At 37.3% G+C, this 19,758-nt stretch overlaps 1 protein-coding gene across 1 annotated transcript in view; it reads right to left on the reverse strand.

The window, feature by feature from the left end:
* Positions 1–7,527: 7,527 nt before the first annotated feature.
* The window catches only part of LOC110466104 (intraflagellar transport protein 172 homolog), a 30,690-nt gene continuing 18,459 nt past the window's right edge, over positions 7,528–19,758 (reverse strand). Inside the window, exons 35-48 of the mRNA XM_021522412.1 lie at positions 19,528–19,637; positions 19,160–19,295; positions 18,837–18,935; positions 18,258–18,367; positions 17,985–18,048; positions 17,355–17,441; positions 16,061–16,177; positions 15,535–15,645; positions 14,273–14,488; positions 13,636–13,695; positions 13,073–13,171; positions 10,940–11,093; positions 10,056–10,147; positions 7,528–9,148 (exon numbers count right to left, since the gene is read on the reverse strand). Of these exons, the coding sequence (XP_021378087.1) occupies positions 9,059–9,148; positions 10,056–10,147; positions 10,940–11,093; positions 13,073–13,171; positions 13,636–13,695; positions 14,273–14,488; positions 15,535–15,645; positions 16,061–16,177; positions 17,355–17,441; positions 17,985–18,048; positions 18,258–18,367; positions 18,837–18,935; positions 19,160–19,295; positions 19,528–19,637 (1,545 nt within the window). The 3' untranslated portion in view covers positions 7,528–9,058. The remainder of the gene's footprint in view (positions 9,149–10,055; positions 10,148–10,939; positions 11,094–13,072; positions 13,172–13,635; positions 13,696–14,272; positions 14,489–15,534; positions 15,646–16,060; positions 16,178–17,354; positions 17,442–17,984; positions 18,049–18,257; positions 18,368–18,836; positions 18,936–19,159; positions 19,296–19,527; positions 19,638–19,758) is intronic.

The following is a 19,758-nucleotide window of genomic DNA, read 5'->3' on the forward strand; positions in this document are numbered from 1 at the left end:
GTGTATATTTGTTTGTTTCACGATCTATGCCTCCACCCTCCACAAGTGATAAAATGTCCTGCAGGCGGGGATGTAAGTTCCACGAATTTGCTTGTCTTATTTTACTTTTAAGCTTTTTGAACTTTGTTACTGTATTAAGGTCGCTGCGCTATGACTGTTGCATATTTTCAAAAATAAAACATATATAACTAACGTGTAGATACAGCAAAGACACTAAATAACATCTAGAGAATACACTCAATAATACAGTTTGTGGTGTCCTTAAACGACCTTGTACCAGATTCAATAAATACCCCGACCTTAGCTACATTAACTAGACAATGTCTGTGGCCAGAGAGCGTTGGAGTGTTGAATGTTCGTCCAAGCCAGGACGGTTAAAGGGTCTTTCCCAAGACAATCCCAATTCGTTAAATTTGGTGCTTACTGTCCTTTGCGTCAGCTGTTAGTGGGTGGCGGTAGGGACAAGATGCCCCGTTATCGCGATCTGGATCTGTACGATGGAGGGCCTTCTCAAGCTGGAGAGAGAGTGCAAGTGGCACTTAGTCGTGCAGTTGCAGGGCTAACTAAAACCCTCTAGTATCTTTGCACGCACAACGTTGTCTGAAAGCTGGTTCCAGTTGATGATCGTTCCGGGACAGGATAATTGTTTTGATACACAGGTGTGTAACAGTTCGTACTTCAGAGAGCTGTTGATTTCCTGGTTTTCGATAATGGACTTTGCGACAGTCTGTAAACCATTTGGTTTAATGTTCCGTTTCCCCCTGATCGGTCACTTTATAGAAGAACACCTGTCTGTTCTGCTTCATTCTCTCTTATAACGGGGACATGCCCAGGTCCTTGAGCATCTGAGTGACAAACCCAGATTCCCGATAGGTGTAGTCTCTCGTGATGAATCGGGCCGCCTGGCGTTAGACGCGTTCTAGTCGGTCGATTTCTTTGCCGAGTTAGGGGTCCCAGACCACAAGTTCTAAAGTGAATAGAACTAGGTCGAAGAACGCTGTTTTTTGACAAGTAGCTGGGAAGTGTTTTAGGATCTGCGGTATAACCCTACAGTGGAGTTAGCCTTCTTTACTGTCTTGATGATGTGTGAACCAAATTTGGATGTGGTTGTCAAGTTGGTAGAATTGCTGTGACTTGCAGTTGATGTTCATGATATAGCACTTCTTGACGTTGAAATACATACCCCATGTTGATGCCCATCTCTCCAAGCCAGCCAGTTCTTTTTGGAGTTGTAGGTGGTCGTTTATATCCTGGATGCACCGGTACATAAGCCAGTCGCCGGCGAAGGAGCGTACTGCAGATTCGATCGAGTCCGGAAAGGTCGTTGATATGACACATAACAGTAGCGGGTCAAGTACTGTTCCCTGTGGGACACCAGAGGCCATGTGGAATAGGTCTGATTCTTTGTCGACCACCACCTTCATGCTGCGATTTTTTAGGAAATCACTCAGCAAGTTCGATGACCTATTTACCAATACATGTTCGACTTTTGGAGTAGTTTGTCGTTGGGGACGTTGTCGATGGCCTTCGAAAAGTCAAAAATAACTATGCCGATCTGGGCACCGGTGACATACTGTCTCATGAGGTCATAGACGGTGGTAACTAGCTTCAACTTGCATGAATAGCCTGATCGGAAGCGGTATTTAAATGATGTTTGAATCCTGTTCCTTTCCAGATGTTTTTTGATGTGCTTGCAGATGATATGCTCAAGCAGCTTGCAGGATACACAGGTGAGCGAGATCGTTCTGTTACATTAGCATGGAGCCAGTCAGCTGGTGTTTGCCACTGTCGATCGAGCATTGGAAGATGCGTTGAAGCGCAGGATACAGTTGACGAGCACAGTTCTTCAGTATGGTGGTGGGGATCATATCGGGACATTGGGCATTGCTGGTGTTGATGTTCTCGAAGAGCTTCTTTTTCCCGTCAGATGTTATGATGAAGGGTGGGATCCAGTTCTTGAACATCCGTGGGGTATCAGGCAAGTCCTTGTTGTCAGACTGACTTGAACTGGTCCATAAGGATCTGCGCTGTCTTTGCCGTTACTAAACAGCTGTCCCATCATCTTAAGGGGTGCTTCTTGAGTCTTGTCCTGTCTTTTTGACTTGATGTAACGCCAGAAGGGCTTGCTGTTGTTGTCGTCAAGGCCTGTCTATATCATGTTGTTTATGTACTGGAGAGTTCTGCATGTTTAAAGGCCTTCTTGCATTATCGCTGGAATATTTTATACTTTTGTTGCCGGTCTTCTTGGCATGAGTATACATTCTGACTCTCTTTTCTATACTTTTTCTGAGATCTTGGTTAAGCCAGGGAACAGATTTTCTGGATTTGGACATCTAAGATGGAACATGCTCCCGTGTGATATTGTTGATGCCCTCTCTGAAGGTGTCCTAGTTGTTCGACCTCAGTCGATTCATGGAGGTTCAGGATTTCTTTGGTGAGCCTGAGCATCCATGTAGACACCTGTGTGTCCAGTTGGCTGCAGGAGACGTGAAATAATCTTCCTATGTTTCTGGTTGATAACCAGTGGGATGATGTCGATGTCTGTCACTATCATGGCATAGTCACTTATCCCTGGGATGCATGTCGAGTTGTTAGTGAACACGAGGTCCAGGATGTGTTTATCCCTCGTCGGTTGGGTGTGGATTTGGGTAAGACCGTGTTCTACTGAGAGGTCGATAAGGTCCTACTGGACTTCTATATTTGCTGCTCCTTTCCGTACCATACATATTATCCCAGTCAATGTCCGGACAGTTAAAGTCTCCATCGACTAACACGTGCTTGTCTTTTGTTGAATTTAAGGCGCGAGTTAGTGATTCACTTTGTATGCTGATATCACAGATGTTACGGGTTGGAAGATAAAAGGATGCTAAGTATTACGGTTTGGAAGATAAAAGGATGCTAAGTAGAGGTCTTTCTTATTCTGCATCCTCACTTTGGACCAAACTATTTCACAGTCTGGCAATGTAAATGTGAGGGAAATTATGACTACACTGTATTTAAAATTCTACAGCGGTTCGCATAGTTGCTTAGTTAGAGTACATTTGTAACTTTTAGGCAATTGTACACAGGCATATGTAACCATCCGTGACGAACCACCACGCTGTGACACGACAGGTAAGTATTATAAATATCATGTGTGCAAAATACATTTTGGGAAAATATTTGCAAGGTAAATTTAGTAAACAGGTTATACCCGTTATGTAAACATTATGTAGGGCGTCAAGGATTTGGCACACGTCCATTATGAACGGGTGTAGTTGATAAAACTGGACTCGTTGTGTACAGTCACAACAGACCAACCGTGACGACCCAACTCGCTGATCGGGACAAGGTGAACATTTAGAAGAAATGTTTACACAGAATGGGTAGATACTTATGTTTCAAATTGTATACCCATGTCATATTATGGTCGTATTGAAAATCAAGTTGCACTCGAGAGCATCCTCGATATCCAAGGGTTACGCTCACTTTCGCTCTCTACACCCCTGGAATATTTCATAGCAAAATTGAAGGCACGAAGATAGCTGTTTGATTGGTCTCAGGTAAATCAATAGATCCCATGGGCTTGATCGCTCTCCTGGTATTAATCTCACACTTGTAATCTTAAAAGTTGACTAAAATACAACTACAGGCAGAATATCAGTGTTTGATACATAAGAACCTATTAAAAGATTTAAACATATGACGCCCGTGACCTTGAATGTCAAACAAGGACATTAGGTTGAACAGAGTTTATAGTCTTACAACCCAGCATGCTTCTAGCAAAATAGAATTACCCTGGACCTTTTGGTTATACAAAACAAATCATTTAAGGATTAAATATCATCAACCTTGGCCTTTTGTATATTAAGAAGTAATTCAAAGGTTTCAAACATATTTGACCCCTGTGACCTTGAATATATGTCAAGGTCATTCATTTGAACAAACTTGGTAACCCTTCAGCCCAGCATGTTACTGGCCAAATAAAAGCACCCTAGGCTGTGGGTTATTCATAAGAAATTGTTTAAATATTTTAAACATATTTGACCCCTGTGACCTTGAATATAGGTCAAGGTCATTTATTTGAACAAACTTGATAGTCCTTCATTTCAGCATGTTACTGGCCAACTATCATCAACCTAGGTCTCTTGGTTATTTAGAAGAAGTTATTTAAATGTTTAAACATATTTGACCCCTGTGACCTTAAATAAAAGCCAAGGTCATTTATTTGAACAAACTTGGTAGCCCTTCATCCAAGCATGTTACTGGCCAAATATTATCACCCTAGGCCTCTCAGTTATTCAGAAGTTGTTTAAAGGTTTTAAACATATATGACCCCTGTGACGATGAATATAAATCAAGGTCATTTATTTTAATAATCTTGGTAGCCCTCATCCCAGCATGTTACTTGCCAAATATCATCACCCTAGCCCTCTCTGTTATTCAGAAGTTGTTTAAAGGTTTAAACATATTTGAACCCTGTGACATTAAAAATAAGTCAAGGTCATTTATTTAAACAAACTTGGAAGCCCTTCATCCCTGTGCATGTTACTGGCCAAATTAAAGCACCCTAAGCCTTTTGGTTATCCAGGAGAAATTGTTTAAAGATTTTAACATATTTGACCCATGTAACCTTGAATATAAATCAAGGTCATTTATTTGGCCACACCTGGTAGCCCTTCATCCCAGCATGTTACTTGCCAAATATCAACACTCTAGGCCTCTTGGTTATTCAGAAGAATTTGTTTAAAGGTTTAAACATATTTGACCCCTGTGACCTTGAACATATGTCAAGGTCATTTATTTAAACAATCTTGGTAGCCCTTCATCCCAGCATGTTACTTGCAAAATATCATCACCCTAGGCTTATTGGTTATTCAGAAGTTGTTTAAATGTTAAAACATATTTGACCCCTGTGACCTTAAATATAGGCCACGGGCATTTATTTGAACAAAATTGGTAGCCCTTCATCACAGCATGTTACTGGCCAAATATCATCACCCAAGGCCTCTCAGTCATTCAGAAGTTGTTTAAAGGTTTTTAACATATTTGACCCCTGTGACCTTGAATATGAGTCAAGGTCATTTATTTGGCCACACCTGGGAGGCCTCTATCCTAGCATGTTACTTGCCAAATATCATCACCCTAGGCCTCTTGGTTTTTCAGAAGAAGTTGTTTAAATGTTTAAACATATTTGACCCCTGTGACCTTAAATATAAATCTAGGTCATTTATTTTAATAATCTTGGTAGCCCTTCATCCCAGCATGTTACTAACCAAATATAATCACCCTATGCCTCTTGGTTATTCAGAAGAAGTTGTTTAAATGTTTAAAATATATTTGACCCCTGTGACCTTAAATATAGGCCACGGGCATTTATTTGAACAAAATTGGTAGCCCTTCATCCCAGCATGTTATTGGCCAAATATCATCACCCAAGGCCTCTCAGTTATTCAGAAGTTGTTTAAAGGTTTTTAACATATTTGACCCCTGTGACCTTGAATATGAGTCAAGGTCATTTATTTGGCCACACCTGGGAGGCCTCCATCCCAGCATGTTACTTGCCGAATATCATCACCCTAGGCCTCTTGGCTATTCAGAAGAAGTTGTTTAAATGTTTAAACATATTTGACCTCTGTGACCTTAAATATAAGTCAAGGTCATTTGTTTGAACAAACTTGGTAGCCCTTCATCCCAGCATGTTACTTGCCAAATATCATCACCCTAGGCCTCTTGGTTATTCAGAAGAAGTTGTTCAAAGATTTTAACATATTTGACCCCTCTGACCTTGAAAATGTACGCAGGTCATTTATTTGAACAAACTTGGCAGCCCTTCATCTCAGCATGCTGTTGTCGAAAGTAAAAAGTTGACGCCGGACGCCGCACCATGCCATAAGCTCACTTGGCCCTTTGTGCCAGGTGAACTAAACAAGAGGTCCATTGAACCTGTTTCGCTCACCTGGTTTTATATTTAAGTCATTACAACTGAATGCATTAGTACATCTTTATATGAAATTTCCTCAAAATTAGACAAGATCTGTGTTCTAATCCAACTGGGACCACAGTATCTGGCTTTTAACTAATCAGAGGTCTACATTGAGTTGCCATGTAAACAGATTTTGAAATAAGTAATATGTCATATTTCAGGGTGTAATTAGACAATACTTTAATTTTCATTCAACCATAACCTTTTATAAACCTAGAAACTATTTTTTAACAATTTATAAAAACTACACCATAGAATATGATAATCTAGCTGTAACCAATTAGGGGATATAAGCGTCTTAAAGCAAAATATCAGATAAGTGTCCTCATTCGGGCCCGGTCTTCCTAGCCCCAGGGGTCGAACCACTCTCATTTATTTAGGAAATGATTGCCCTCCCCTAATAAAGTTTCAGANTGGGGCCCGGTCTTCCTAGCCCCAGCAGTCGAACTAGTCTCATTTATTTAGGAAATGATTGCCCTCCCCAGTGAAGTTTCAGAGCAAATTTGGTTGAAATCTTCTCTGGCGTTTAGGAGGCGATGCGCTTTAAAGCAAATTTAGTTAAGTTCCCCTTCAGGGCCCCGACCCCCTGACCTCAGGGGTCGAACCAACCTCATTTATTTAAGAAATGATTGACCTCCCCTAGTGATGCTTCAGACTAAATTTGTTGAAATCCTCTCTGGCCTTAAGCAGGAGATGCGTTTTAAAGCNAGAAATGATTGCCCATCCCTACTGTACTTCAGACTAAATTTGGTTGAAATCCTCTCTGGTGTTAAGGAGGAGATGCATTTTAAAGCAAATTTAGCTAAAAGCAAATTTAGCTAAGTTCCCCTTCAGGGCCCCTTCCCCCTGGCCCTAGGGATTGAACCAACCTCATTTATTTAAGAAATGATTGACCTCCCCTAGTGATGCTTCAGACTAAAAATTGGTTGAAATCCTCTTTGGCGTTTAGGAGGAGATAGATTTTTAAGAAAAAGTTGACGACGGATGATGGACGCTACGCCAAGGCATAAGCTCACTAGCACTTCGGGCAGGTGAGCTAAAAACTGACCAATCGCTAGGCTGATACCTGTCCTTTGAAGATTACAAAGGAGAGACGCCCAACTTCAAAGCCTGTCAATTTTTACCGTTACATGACTGCGAGATTCTTTTGATGTACATCAAAGGATCGAACTAGTCTTCTTGTCTCATCAACAAGGTGGCGCACACTAAGCTTTCAATTGCGCTGACATATTCCAGGGTTGAGAGTTATTTGTTATATACGAGTTCATTTGGCTGGGTCTATGGATGAAAAAGGGACAAATTTCCAATCTACTTGACCACAAACAATGTTAACATGGTGTTTTTCATATATCGCCAGTATTATTTAGGGCATATTACGTCAACATGTATCCTACCAACAACCGACATAAGATATTCAGAATCATCAATAATCTTTTCAAGCAAAACTATTACTCATATAAAGAAAAAATCTCTGCTATTGTCTTTTAAATAGTGAGAAATTCCAATGGATTTCTTTTCATATAACTAAACCATCAATCACACCTGAAGAAAAAACACTATCATTTTTGCGTTAGATCAAATTTTATTTTAAAATAAATTGCAATAAATACTAACATCAAAAAGATTGAATTGACAAAGCATATAACGCTTCAGACACTATGTTCTTAAAACTAGATTTACTGAATAATCAGACAAATCACATCCTTGTACTAAAAGTACAAAGATCTTCACTAATAAGAAAAAAATAATGCACAACATCTTGAATTTTTATATGTGGACGGAATAAGATATACATCATTTTTTTCACTCAGACATATTTCAGTTATCACAGAAGTTATGATGCAGTAGCAGAAATGTAAATGAAATACTTGGGGATCTCCTAGTAGTATAAATACTGCAGAGATTCAACATTTGGTTATAATCAAACATCCACCTGTCCTTCCTACACGTTCTGTTGTCATTGCTTACTAGGATACATGTGTAATTATAAGTCTTTGCTCATTTCAGGAAGTCATGAAATGATTCGCTCATTTCAGGAAGTTAAGAAATGAGAAATATTTCCAAAACATGTTCACTGAAAAAACCCTGATATCATCAACTTGATGAAAGTTTTTCAATCAACGAGGACAATTGACTTGGGATAAAGACAGAGGTATTGTCTAGTGTCTAGTTGTATAAATGCCCTAGTGTCACCAAAGTCTGTAAGAGAGCTTATAGCTTATATCTAGTCATCTGTCCTTGGTTACATCTCACTCTAGCAACTTCATTCTTTGATAATGAATTTCTTTTTTTCACTAATAGACACAAAAACAGTAGACAGTGACATCATTACACCCTGGAACACAAACTCGTTCTACGCACTCTTCTACCTGACCATTGGATCAAATTTGTATCAAATTTCTTTCTGAATGAAGTCACTCAAGTAAAGATAATAATTTTCTATGAATAGTAATAGTGACCTTGACATTGGCCCTAACGCCCTGGAACACACACTCGTTCTAGGTATAGTCTCATGCTTGATCATTTCATGAAGTTTAATCAAAATCTTCCTCGAAAATAGTGACAACCATATGTAAACATGTCATACACACAAACAGAATAATTCATATCCACCATGACCTTATTTTGAGGGGATCAACACCTGCAACATATTTCAGTAGAGAATTCTACATGGAGAGAAAAGAGACCTTTAATGGTGGAAACAGCTGTATTATCTGGCCGACAAAACACATGGATGGTTCAATAGATAAGTCTTCTGATAAAGACGAGACATTTTTTTTTATGGTTGGGATATAATTTGTGTCTCCTACAAAGCACCTGGACAGTTCAATGGAGAAGTTTTCTGATAAAGAAATGATACTTTGTAGTATCTGTACAGCAAAACACCTGGACAGTTCAATGGAGAAGTTTTCTGATAAAGAAATGATACTTCGTTGGGTCTGTACGGCAAAACACCTAGATAGTTTAGTAGAGAAGTCTTCTTGTAAAGAAATAACACTTCATAAGTACAGACAAAGGTGTGATCCGGTGAGAGAAACGACAGATGATAAGACTGCTGGTGGTGGAAAAGTTCAGATCAGGGTAGCGAGTTGATTACTGGAAGGAGTAGGTCGGATTGGGCGTCGCTCCGCACCAGACTCCAATAAACTTCAGGACATCTTGAAGCTCAGCACTGTGGGAAACCTAAAACATGATAAAAACATAATTTAATTCACATTAACTTCAACTACTTTTAACTTCTGTTTTGGGATAAAGAGGAACAAAACGGAATTATAAAAATTTTACACTGATTGCGTGTTCATTTTGAGTATTGAATTGATTTTAGTGGGCATAAAGTCTTTATCAATGACAAAAGGAAATGATAAATTCCTAGCACATTTCACACTAAACTTTTCTATGCAGTAGCTAGCCGGCATATAACTTGGACAGCTTAAATGTACCTTCATTCTAAAAACGTCACCTCTTCACAATTTGATCGCAACATCAATTTTTTCACACATTTCCTGTGACATTGATGTTGGCAAAATGCAAAGAGTTCACCATTCTACCTGATGTGTTTTAAAGTAGGCAAATGTAGGAGAAAAAGCTGATCAAAACCTAACAAAGCTTGATAACACCAAATACAAAACATCTCCTAGTGTGTGGCTGTTTTATTGAAATTGTGATCTCAAGTTAAAGTGTAGGTATTCTAGATGTCCAATTTCAGAGAGAAAACAAAGGATATTGATAATTTTTCAGAGGTGTGACAAAAAATGCATTTTGATAATTTGGAATTATATGATACATTTACTGTGTACTGGGAAATTTTTGCAGCAGGTTAATTTTCGTATTTTTTGCCCTCCATAACACCGGGCGAATTTATCATGACAGCACATATAGGAAGACAACCTAACATGCAATGGTGATTTTATTTAAAAGGCGAAAATTTACACCAGGCAAAATTTGAATTTATTGGATAAGGGAGAAAGTTTTACTGGGTGAAAATTTCGCAGTATACAACAGCTGATCAGAGTTTGAACAACCTGGCCCAGAGGTCAGAATTTCCCCGATTTTTCATATATCCATGGAACTGTCAGAACCAATCTCTTACCTTAGTAGCCATTAAAAACTTATTCCAGTCATCTTTGTTTGCAACCTTGCCTGCTTGTTTGAAGTCAAGTTGGTTCCTCAATACAGGGTAACCTGTCAACAAGTAACATATAAAACAATTTGTTTAATCAACACAGGGCAAACAAAAGCTAATATCTTGTTGGTTCCAAACAGTAACCTGTTGACAAAGCTTAAGTCTATTTGGTTATCAAATACAAAGCCCAACCTAATGACCAGTGGATAAAGCACTTGCATTTCACCAAAACAAGCTTACTTCTGCATTAAGACCCCCCACATGCTAACATCCGGGCCAGCAAGAGTGATTAATACAAGTTGAAAGAACTTGTTTCACAATTGTTGTTAAATATATAAAGTTGGGTTTTTTAACCAGAGGACAAACAATGCAGAAATCAAGATGAGTTTCGCAACACTTGGAAAACAGTTCACTTTAAATCACAGTGTTTCCTCATCATAATGTTGACTGTCCCCTAGCAAGACTTATAACAGTTCCTCATCACAATGTAAAGGGTTAAAAAAAACGCTTACACAACTGACTTGCTGCTCAACACAAATTAAAGTTTTCACAATTAATATTATATAGGAAGTTTAAGTTCATGTGCAGGTATACAGATACTTATACAAGGAGCACAGAAGCTAACCCTATAAGCCCTATGTACCTACATAACTAATGTGAGTTTATGAAATATATAAGAAAAGATCTTTCATTGAAGTAGAGTACAAGGCAGAATGATAAAAAAATCCACTTGAAGTCAAGGTAAAAAGATAGCTACTTTCACTGCTGTTATCTGCTGGCTTGCAATTAAATCCTACTTCTAATTTCCTGATACAATGTGTCCTAAGCTTTTGGAAACAAGTCCTAAATACCTGTGATGACACAAGGAAGGGAGCGGATTCCGGTCTCAGGGGCCATGAGTGACGCCTCATACACATTCCTCTCATCGCGGGGAAGCACCTGTTCCACTTTCTGGTCCATGGACACGGCTAACACCCACTCTCTGATATCCTCATGTTGTTGGCTCTGAAACATGCAGCAGTAATTATATATATAATACATCCTTATATCAAGATAGTTCTTTCTCTTATCTATTAAGAAGGTGTTCTGACAGTGAGAAAATGAAAAATATTATATTATTTCTAATATTTATTTGTGCATAAACATAGAGTTCTACAATTATTTGAGCATAACATATAATATACCACTGAATGAAACACAAATTTTTGTCCTCAAAAACAAGTACAGAGAGATCAGTTTATGAAAATGGTATCTGCCTGAAAGAATCTACAACAACTACTGAAACGCATTGCTGTGAATTACTACATGGTGCTTATTTGTTTTAGGATTTTATTTTTTGTGATATTACTGCCAGAAAAAATTGCAAGAAATATGAAATAAATTTGTCCTCCTAATATAGAGTTAGCTTAAAGGATAATTGACTATAAACAGAGTTGGGAGGAAATGAAAACCCATATTTTTTCTAGGAATCAAAATTTCACCTACATAATCAAATCACCATACAGCATGACTTCTACTTGTATGCTATGATAATCATGTGTTTCATGCAATCTAACACTACAAATATTTACCAACATGAAAATTAAACAATGCTTGACATTCTATATATATATGGTAAATTATAGAAGTTTTGAACCATAAAGTTTCGAAGATTAGAGTAAATTTGGCTGTTATTTGATATGTTTAACAGTTAAGACTCCTACACTTACTGTGAGGTGAGCTTTCTCTGGTAAATTTGACTGTTATTTGATATGTTAAGACTCCTACACTTACAGTGAGGTGAGATTTCTCTGGTAAATTTGGCTGTTATTTGATATGTTAAGACTCCAACACTTACTGTGAGGTGGGCTTTCTCTAGTTTTGTCTGTTATTTGATATGTTAAGACTCCTACACTTACTGTGAGGTGAGCTTTCTCTGGTAAATTTGGCTGTTATTTGATATGTTAAGACTCCTACACTTACTGTGAGGTGAGCTTTCTCTGGTAAATTTGGCTGTTTTTTAATATGTTAAGACTCCTACACTTACTGTGAGGTGAGCTTTCTCCGGTAAATTTGTCTGTTATTTGATATGTTAAGACTACTACACTTACTGTGAGGTGGGCTTTCTCTAGTTTTGCCTGTTATTTGATATGTTAAGACTCCTACACTTACTGTGAGGTGAGCTTTCTCTAGTTTTGGCTGTTATTTGATATGTTAAGACTCCTACACTTACTGTGAGCTGAGCTTTCTCTGGTAAATTTGTCTGTTATTTGATATGTTTAATAGTTAAGACTCCTACACTTACTGTGAGGTGAGCTTTCTCCGGTAAATTTGTCTTTTATTTGATGTTAAGACTCCTACACTTACTGTGAGGTGAGCTTTCTCCGGTAAATTTGTCTGTTATTTGATATGTTAAGACTACTACACTTACTGTGAGGTGGGCTTTCTCTAGTTTTGCCTGTTATTTGATATGTTAAGACTCCTACACTTACTGTGAGGTGAGCTTTCTCTGGTAAATTTGGCTGTTATTTGATATGTTAAGACTCCAACACTTACTGTGAGGTGGGCTTTCTCCGGTAAATTTGTCTGTTATTTGATATGTTAAGACTCCTACACTTACTGTGAGGTGAGCTTTCTCTGGTAAATTTGGCTGTTATTTGATAGGTTAAGACTCCTACACTTACTGTGAGGTGAGCTTTCTCTAGTTTTGGCTGTAATTTTATATGTTAAGACTCCTACACTTAATGTGAGGTGAGCTTTCTCTGGTAAATTTGTCTGTTATTTGATATGTTAAGCCTCCTTCACTTACTGTGAGGTGGGCTTTCTCTAGTTTTGGCTGTTATTTGATATGATTAATAGTTAAGACTCCTACACTTACTGTGAGGTGGGCTTTCTCTGGTAAATTTGTCTGTTATTTGATATGTTAAGACTCCTACACTTACTGTGAGGTGGGCTTTCTCTGGTAAATTTGGCTGTTATTTAACAGTTAAGACTCCTACACTTACTGTGAGGTGAGCTTTCTCTGGTAGTGGTATTTCAAATGGAATGTCTGTGTCCTGGAAATCACTATGGTCCAGCATATCTAATGATCCTTCTTCTATAGCCTACAAACACAAGGATTCTGAAGTTATTCTAGCATAAAATTGTTTGATAGCGACATATTCTAAATATAACAAATGCTTGTAACATGCAAAATATTACTACAGTAACGTCATGCTTTTTTCAATAGAAAATGATTGGAATTGACCCATTCTCAACATTTACTCCAGCTTTGGCCAAAACAACGTGAAAAGTAATTAAGTTACCGGGTATATATATTAATAAATATATAATCAGAATGCAAAATAATTGCTTGCATTGGTTAAATTATTATTGCAAAGGTTACTAAGTGATACATAAATCCTCTTGCATTCACACATTTCAGCAAATCCTACATAGAAACCTGAAACACGAATTTGTTCAAGGCATTGCCATACCAAACCCTTGTATGAGGTTTCATGAAATTCCGTCAGGGAATGAACTCACTTTCGTTGCGAGGGAATAATAATTTAGAGTTGATAATACCTACCTCTGAGATATCAAGGAATCTGTTCAAGAACACAAAGGCCATGTTCTCTTGATTAGTGGCCTGAAATGATAATGCATATCTCCTTTTACCAAAACATCACAACACAGCTCAGCAGGCATTATCTATCTTTCTCCATCTTAAATGTATATTAAGCATCAGTGATTTCTCTTTCATTCAGAAATAAATATAATTGCCAATATTGGGGTATTGGAAGGGGGGGGGGGTTGCATATTTTAACCCTTGTGACCATCTAAGTAGGTCGATATCATTTATCTGAACAAGGTTGATATCCCTCCACCACAGCAAGCTACACCCTTATATCATGTCTCTAGGTTTTAATGTTCGGAAGAAATATTTATTTAGAGAAAATATTGACAAAGTTCTGAGGATGGATACTCAAGCAAAGCAACAGTTCACAGGTACTTCTTATTATATTATCTCTCTGTAAATCAGTGACTCATTAAATAAAAGAATTAACCAATGGCCCGTGTAGACTGATTTATTTGTCGGTGTTAATAAATCTCAGCAACTTTAAAGTGATGCTTTTTCCACAAACTTTGAATGTGCAGTAACATTTTAGCAATTCAACATTTCAGCAAAACAACTGTTGATTAGTTTGTGATTACTGTTGACGTACCCGACACATCATGCCAGCTTCGTAGAAGGCCTTGTCAGCAGGTATGATGTCTGTGTGGCGGAGCAGTGATACGGACAGCTTGGTGGCCACACTGTCCAGGGACTTGTGGGCCATGGCTACAGACCGCGCCGCATAATAATGAGAGATAAGTAACATCCATTCAAACTCCTCATGTTGTGGGGAATTACTGTCCTGTGACTTGCCCATGTTCTCACACTGGAATCGTCAAACAAACATTCACTGATCATAAAAACTCAATCGAAACATGATTTCTTTTATTGTCTTGTACTTGACTATGCTCATTATACAGGACTTCATACTTCAGATCAGCTGAAGACAAGAGCAAGTTATACAAAGAGGTGTTTTTTTTCCTTTTTACAATATACATGTTTTGGTGTTATATAAAAAATAATATCAACTCGACTCAAACAATTTTAACATTATATATTAAGTAAATGTGTATATTCAATACCAAAACTTCAAAAACCTATTCCATTAAAGCATCTATTTCACCACAGGACTCAGAGTTGTTTTACACAGGGATAACGGTCATAGATTTTAAGCAACTATTTGCACAGAAGTACATTATGTAATTATAGGGACTCAACCATGGATACTTTTTACTGAAAACTGAAAAATCATTAACTTTTTTAATCTAGAGATTAAATAGATCTAAGTTAAAATAATACACTCTAATTATATAATTAATTAAATGCTTCTTGTAACACTATAAATATTGTCCAAATTTTCTTGAGCACTATATATCAATATAAAACAGTATTCCGAGTGTGAACACACCTCGAAATAAGACCAGGGTTCACACCTTGGACCTCTGATCATCATAGTGTCTGTTTGACTGACTGAGATCTAATGGGTAGTAGGGAGTGGTTATGTTTTCTTCCGTCTATTTCAACTTCATTTTTTTTTCCATGAATGATCCGCGTGGTACGTTTTTTCAGAAATGATTTATCAAAGCACTCGAGTCAATCTGGAAAAAGTCTTTAATTCCTTGTTTACTGTTTTTGGCAGTGGTACGGAGATCCTCAAGTATGATCTAAAATGGATCATACCTGAGAATTAATTTACTGAAGTGGATGTCAGTCATGATTATCAGGATAATCTATTACCCTGTGTTGGATTTTCTCTCTATAAATCCTTGTCTAAAATGAAAGTTTATATGACACAATTAAGATCATTTCAGATATCATTAGATTTGTTATACTAATGTTTAACAGAGAACAGAACTGTATTAATTCTCTCACCAAGTCATAGAAGACATCCCTCAGATCCGCCCAGATTTTGTAGGCTTCTGGTCGATTCAAGTCACGTGTGTTTACTATATCAGTAAAGATACGCTTGTATATGTTGAAATTCTGTAAAACAGCAAGAAAAGAAAAAAACATGTTGTATTGATTTTATTTAGGACACAAATTTAATACATTTGATTTTACAAGTAAAACATCATTATCCAATGTATCCGACCTTTTAAATCAAAAAAGTTCTCTGACTTTCCAGTTTCACAAAACATATTAACTTTTAGAGATTTCTTAATTCAAATTTCCCCAAAGAAAAGCATTTTTTTAATTAAAAATTTTTTATTTAAGCTAAGAAATGTTTGTGAAAGCGAGGTCTGCTGGTTAAACAAAATGTGACTAGTGCTTCTTAAACCTATTTCGATAATAATAATTTGAAAACTTCACTTAAAAAAACTATTACTTTGAACTTTTAAACAATTACAAAAAGGTAAATGTATACCAATACTAGAGACGAACAAAGTTTTGAGCTTACCTGGGCATTAGCGGGTGCACCATACTTGACATAAATCTCCATAGCCCTGCGACTGTCTCCTCCCTTAATGAGCTCAGTGGCATACAGGGCAGCATATTTGTGTAGCACCTTTGGATTCTGTCAGATATAATAACAAGAACTATTATCCTGAGGCTAACTTAGATACCCTACGCATCCCACAATAAGCATCAAGGGAATAACTGTCCTCCATTAAAAAGGGTTGAGATGAAAACAAAATGTATAAATCATACCCAGGTACACAACTTCTTTATGAAGTCAATCTGTTTTTATTATACCTCGCACATAAACACAATATAAGGTATATATATATTTACATTGTATAACATACATTTTGATAATTAGTTTAGGAAGAGTTGTCTGGACAAGGATTTTTCATACTTTCTTACATTGAAATAAGATTTGCATCATTCTAAGAGTGGTTAGCTGACATGCTATAAAAAATGTAGGAGAAAATCTCCGGACAAAACGTCAAAATACTGAAATGAACAAAGGGTAATAACTTATGCAAAAATCGTTGAATCAAAATTCTTTTAAGGGAGACACAACTTCATATCATGATTATAATGTATACCAAGTTTCAAAGAGATCTGTTGAAAAATGTAGTAGGAGATTGCCTGACAAACAAACGTTTATGCCGGACGGACGGACAATGCCATACCATAATACTCCCATCAAATTTGACAGGCGTATAAAAAAAGGGTCTGAATGAAAAAATACAACCTAGATGTGCAACCCTCGGCAGAGAGCCAGGGGTTAGACAACAACAAAAAAACATCACCCTGAGGGTTGAAGATTTCTCTGTCACACCCTCAAGGTAGGGGGTGATTATTTTTCTCCCATCCTATTATTTCAGTCACAACTCCACCAATAGTAGTCTGCCGTGTTTGTAAACAAAAACATGTATGGGGTATGAATATTGTCATTTACTTTTGATGACGTCACCAATACCTGTTACACATTTAAATGACGTCACAATTGAACACGTGCTAATCGGCACGAGGCTATCTCCTCCTAGGGGGCGAAAAGCAGATCTTTCCCGGCTAAAATGGGAGACACACATGTGAAGGGTGGGAGATTATCCAGTCCTTCAAAAGTAGGTCACTGATCATATTCCAACACAATGGTCTTTATGCACTAAGGGCTGAATTCCAAGCAAGATTCTCATCTATAAAATAGGGTGGACTTATTCCCCGAGTATTAAGAGACCAATTACTGATAAAATACTGTATAACCAGATTTCTAACTTCAGAGTCGATCGTCAGGTAGACCTTACCTGTTGTTCTGCTGTTTGTAGACACTTCTCCCATTCACCCTTGCCAGCATACATATCCAGCGCCCCCACCACGTCAACACTAGCCAACTGTAAATCAGCAAGTTCCTTTATACATATATACATTTAAACACATACAAGCAGAAGTAGCCAGTGTGGACAAGATATTTTGTCAAAATTCTGAAGCAATCCATCCCTTACACAATATTTATATATATTTAATTTTAATCACATGTTTATTGGTAAACCTTACTTAACCGAAATATTGTGAATATATCTTATAATTTGTTCATATTTAATTGTAAAATCAAATATAAATTTAGACTATCTGCATTCATTTTAGGTTACAAATGTAGGGCAAGTAAAATACATTGCAGATTGTTTCAGTTGTCACTTAAAAAAATGCAAATATGTTCTTTGGTCCTCTTGTGGTTTCTTAGTTAAACATTGCATTGTTTATCTCATGTAATATAGGGCCAGACTTCTTTATAATGCCAAGTTTCAACTGGACAACTGGCGGGAGTACAACAAGGTTTACTGTTTAGTTCAATTTCTCATCCCCACTCCCACCTATAACAGAGCATGCACCGGTGTCATACAAGCTGTACACTATCATAAACCTAATATACTTACAGCCTCTGCCTTTCCTTCGTTTTTTAAATGGTCTTTATAGCGTTCGTCCACGTAGGCCTCCAGTCTGCAGTAATCAAAAACAGGTATGGTGTGTATACAAAGGTTCCAAATTGAAGCGTCAACAAGCAAACAAAATAGTTGTCAAAAAAATAAATACCTGTATTAATATGTACATTCATGTGACAAAAATAAATGTTCAGACTACTGGAGTAAGACATGTGCAAACACAGACCTCCAATGGAACTAAAGATTTCTGATATGAGTGTTGATTACCTTGGTTCCAACTCCTTCGCCACTTTCTTGGCTTTGTTCCAGTCCTCCCCAGATATGAACATGTCTATAGCCTCCTTAATCAGGTCAGCACTGAGGTAAAGTTCGGCCGCCTAGGAAAACCATTATGTTATGTTTTTGTTATAAAACACTCTTTCATTTTTATGTAATTGAAGCTTGTGGAGTTTGCTTTAACTGAGACATACAGCGATAGTCTAGTTTATGATATTTGTTATTGAAGTAAAAGTTACATAGATGACAACAAGCTGGAACTATCAAAAGAAGACAGATCTTTGCACATATATATTTTATCTTAGAATAAGAAACACATTCAATCTTATTTCTCTCTCTTCAATTGATACCTCCATGTATCATAATTAGTTCTTGACCACCCCCTCTCCAATCACTCAATTTTTTATCAAATGCAGAATATGGACAACATTTACCAGGTTTGGTATGTATACCTATTGAATATATTACAAATAATCTCATTTGATTTGAGATCTGTCAAAGGGGTAGAAATCTAACAAGATACATGAACATAAAACTCAACATGAACTCTAGATAGTAATTGACACTCACCTTGCCGTGCTTTCTCATCTCGGCTAACTTTGGTGCCACAATCTCAACCACAGTCTGAGCTTTACTCTGTCCCAGGAATTTGATGGCAAGTTCACCAGCCTGGTAATTTTCAGTACAATATCATGAGATTGTGTTCATTTAAGTAGTTCAAGATATATATACATGTACTACTTATACATTATACAATGTCACATACATGAGATTTATGTTAAGAGTTATCTCCCAGGAAAGTGTAACAGCAGCTTTTTAAACCCAACTATATTAGTATAATTTTATGGCTGCAAAACATTCAATTTGTTTCCTTTGTCGTAAGATTGTCTAACCTTGAGCCAGCATTTTTCCACTACATTCAAGTCACTGATGAGCTGTGGAGTGACCTTGAGGTAGCATTCTATGGCCCTGGCGTACTCTCCCGATGATTCCCACTCACGTGCCTGTTGTACCATGGACTCTGCACCTCTGTAATGCAGGATCACCCAATTTACTTGAAGTTTATATATATATTTACAGTCAGTCAGTTTATCAAGTACAAACTCTAAACATGTATATTGTCATCGTATGTCTTCTGCAATTACAGCATAGTAACTCGTAACAAAATCCTTGACAACAGACAATAACATCATAAACTTTCAAAAGATGAGACTTCAGAAATAATCGTCATTTGAAATTAAAACTAAATCAATGAACTAACTTTGTAGATTTGTCGGTCATCTCGTGGTCATATTCATCCTGAAGTGCCTGTAACTTGTGAGGTACATACTCCTTACACACCCGCAGGGCGTCCTGCCACATACCCGAATCCTGTCAACAACAACACATAATTGTCACTCCAGAGAATACAACATTACAAGGCCAAGAACTTTTACAGTGAATATATTTTTTTTGTTCAAAATTCAAAATTTAAATTGTTGTGTTGACAAAT

This window comes from Mizuhopecten yessoensis, unplaced genomic scaffold (assembly GCF_002113885.1).
Source record: "Mizuhopecten yessoensis strain PY_sf001 unplaced genomic scaffold, ASM211388v2 scaffold11117, whole genome shotgun sequence".
Lineage (NCBI taxonomy): Eukaryota > Metazoa > Mollusca > Bivalvia > Pectinida > Pectinidae > Mizuhopecten > Mizuhopecten yessoensis.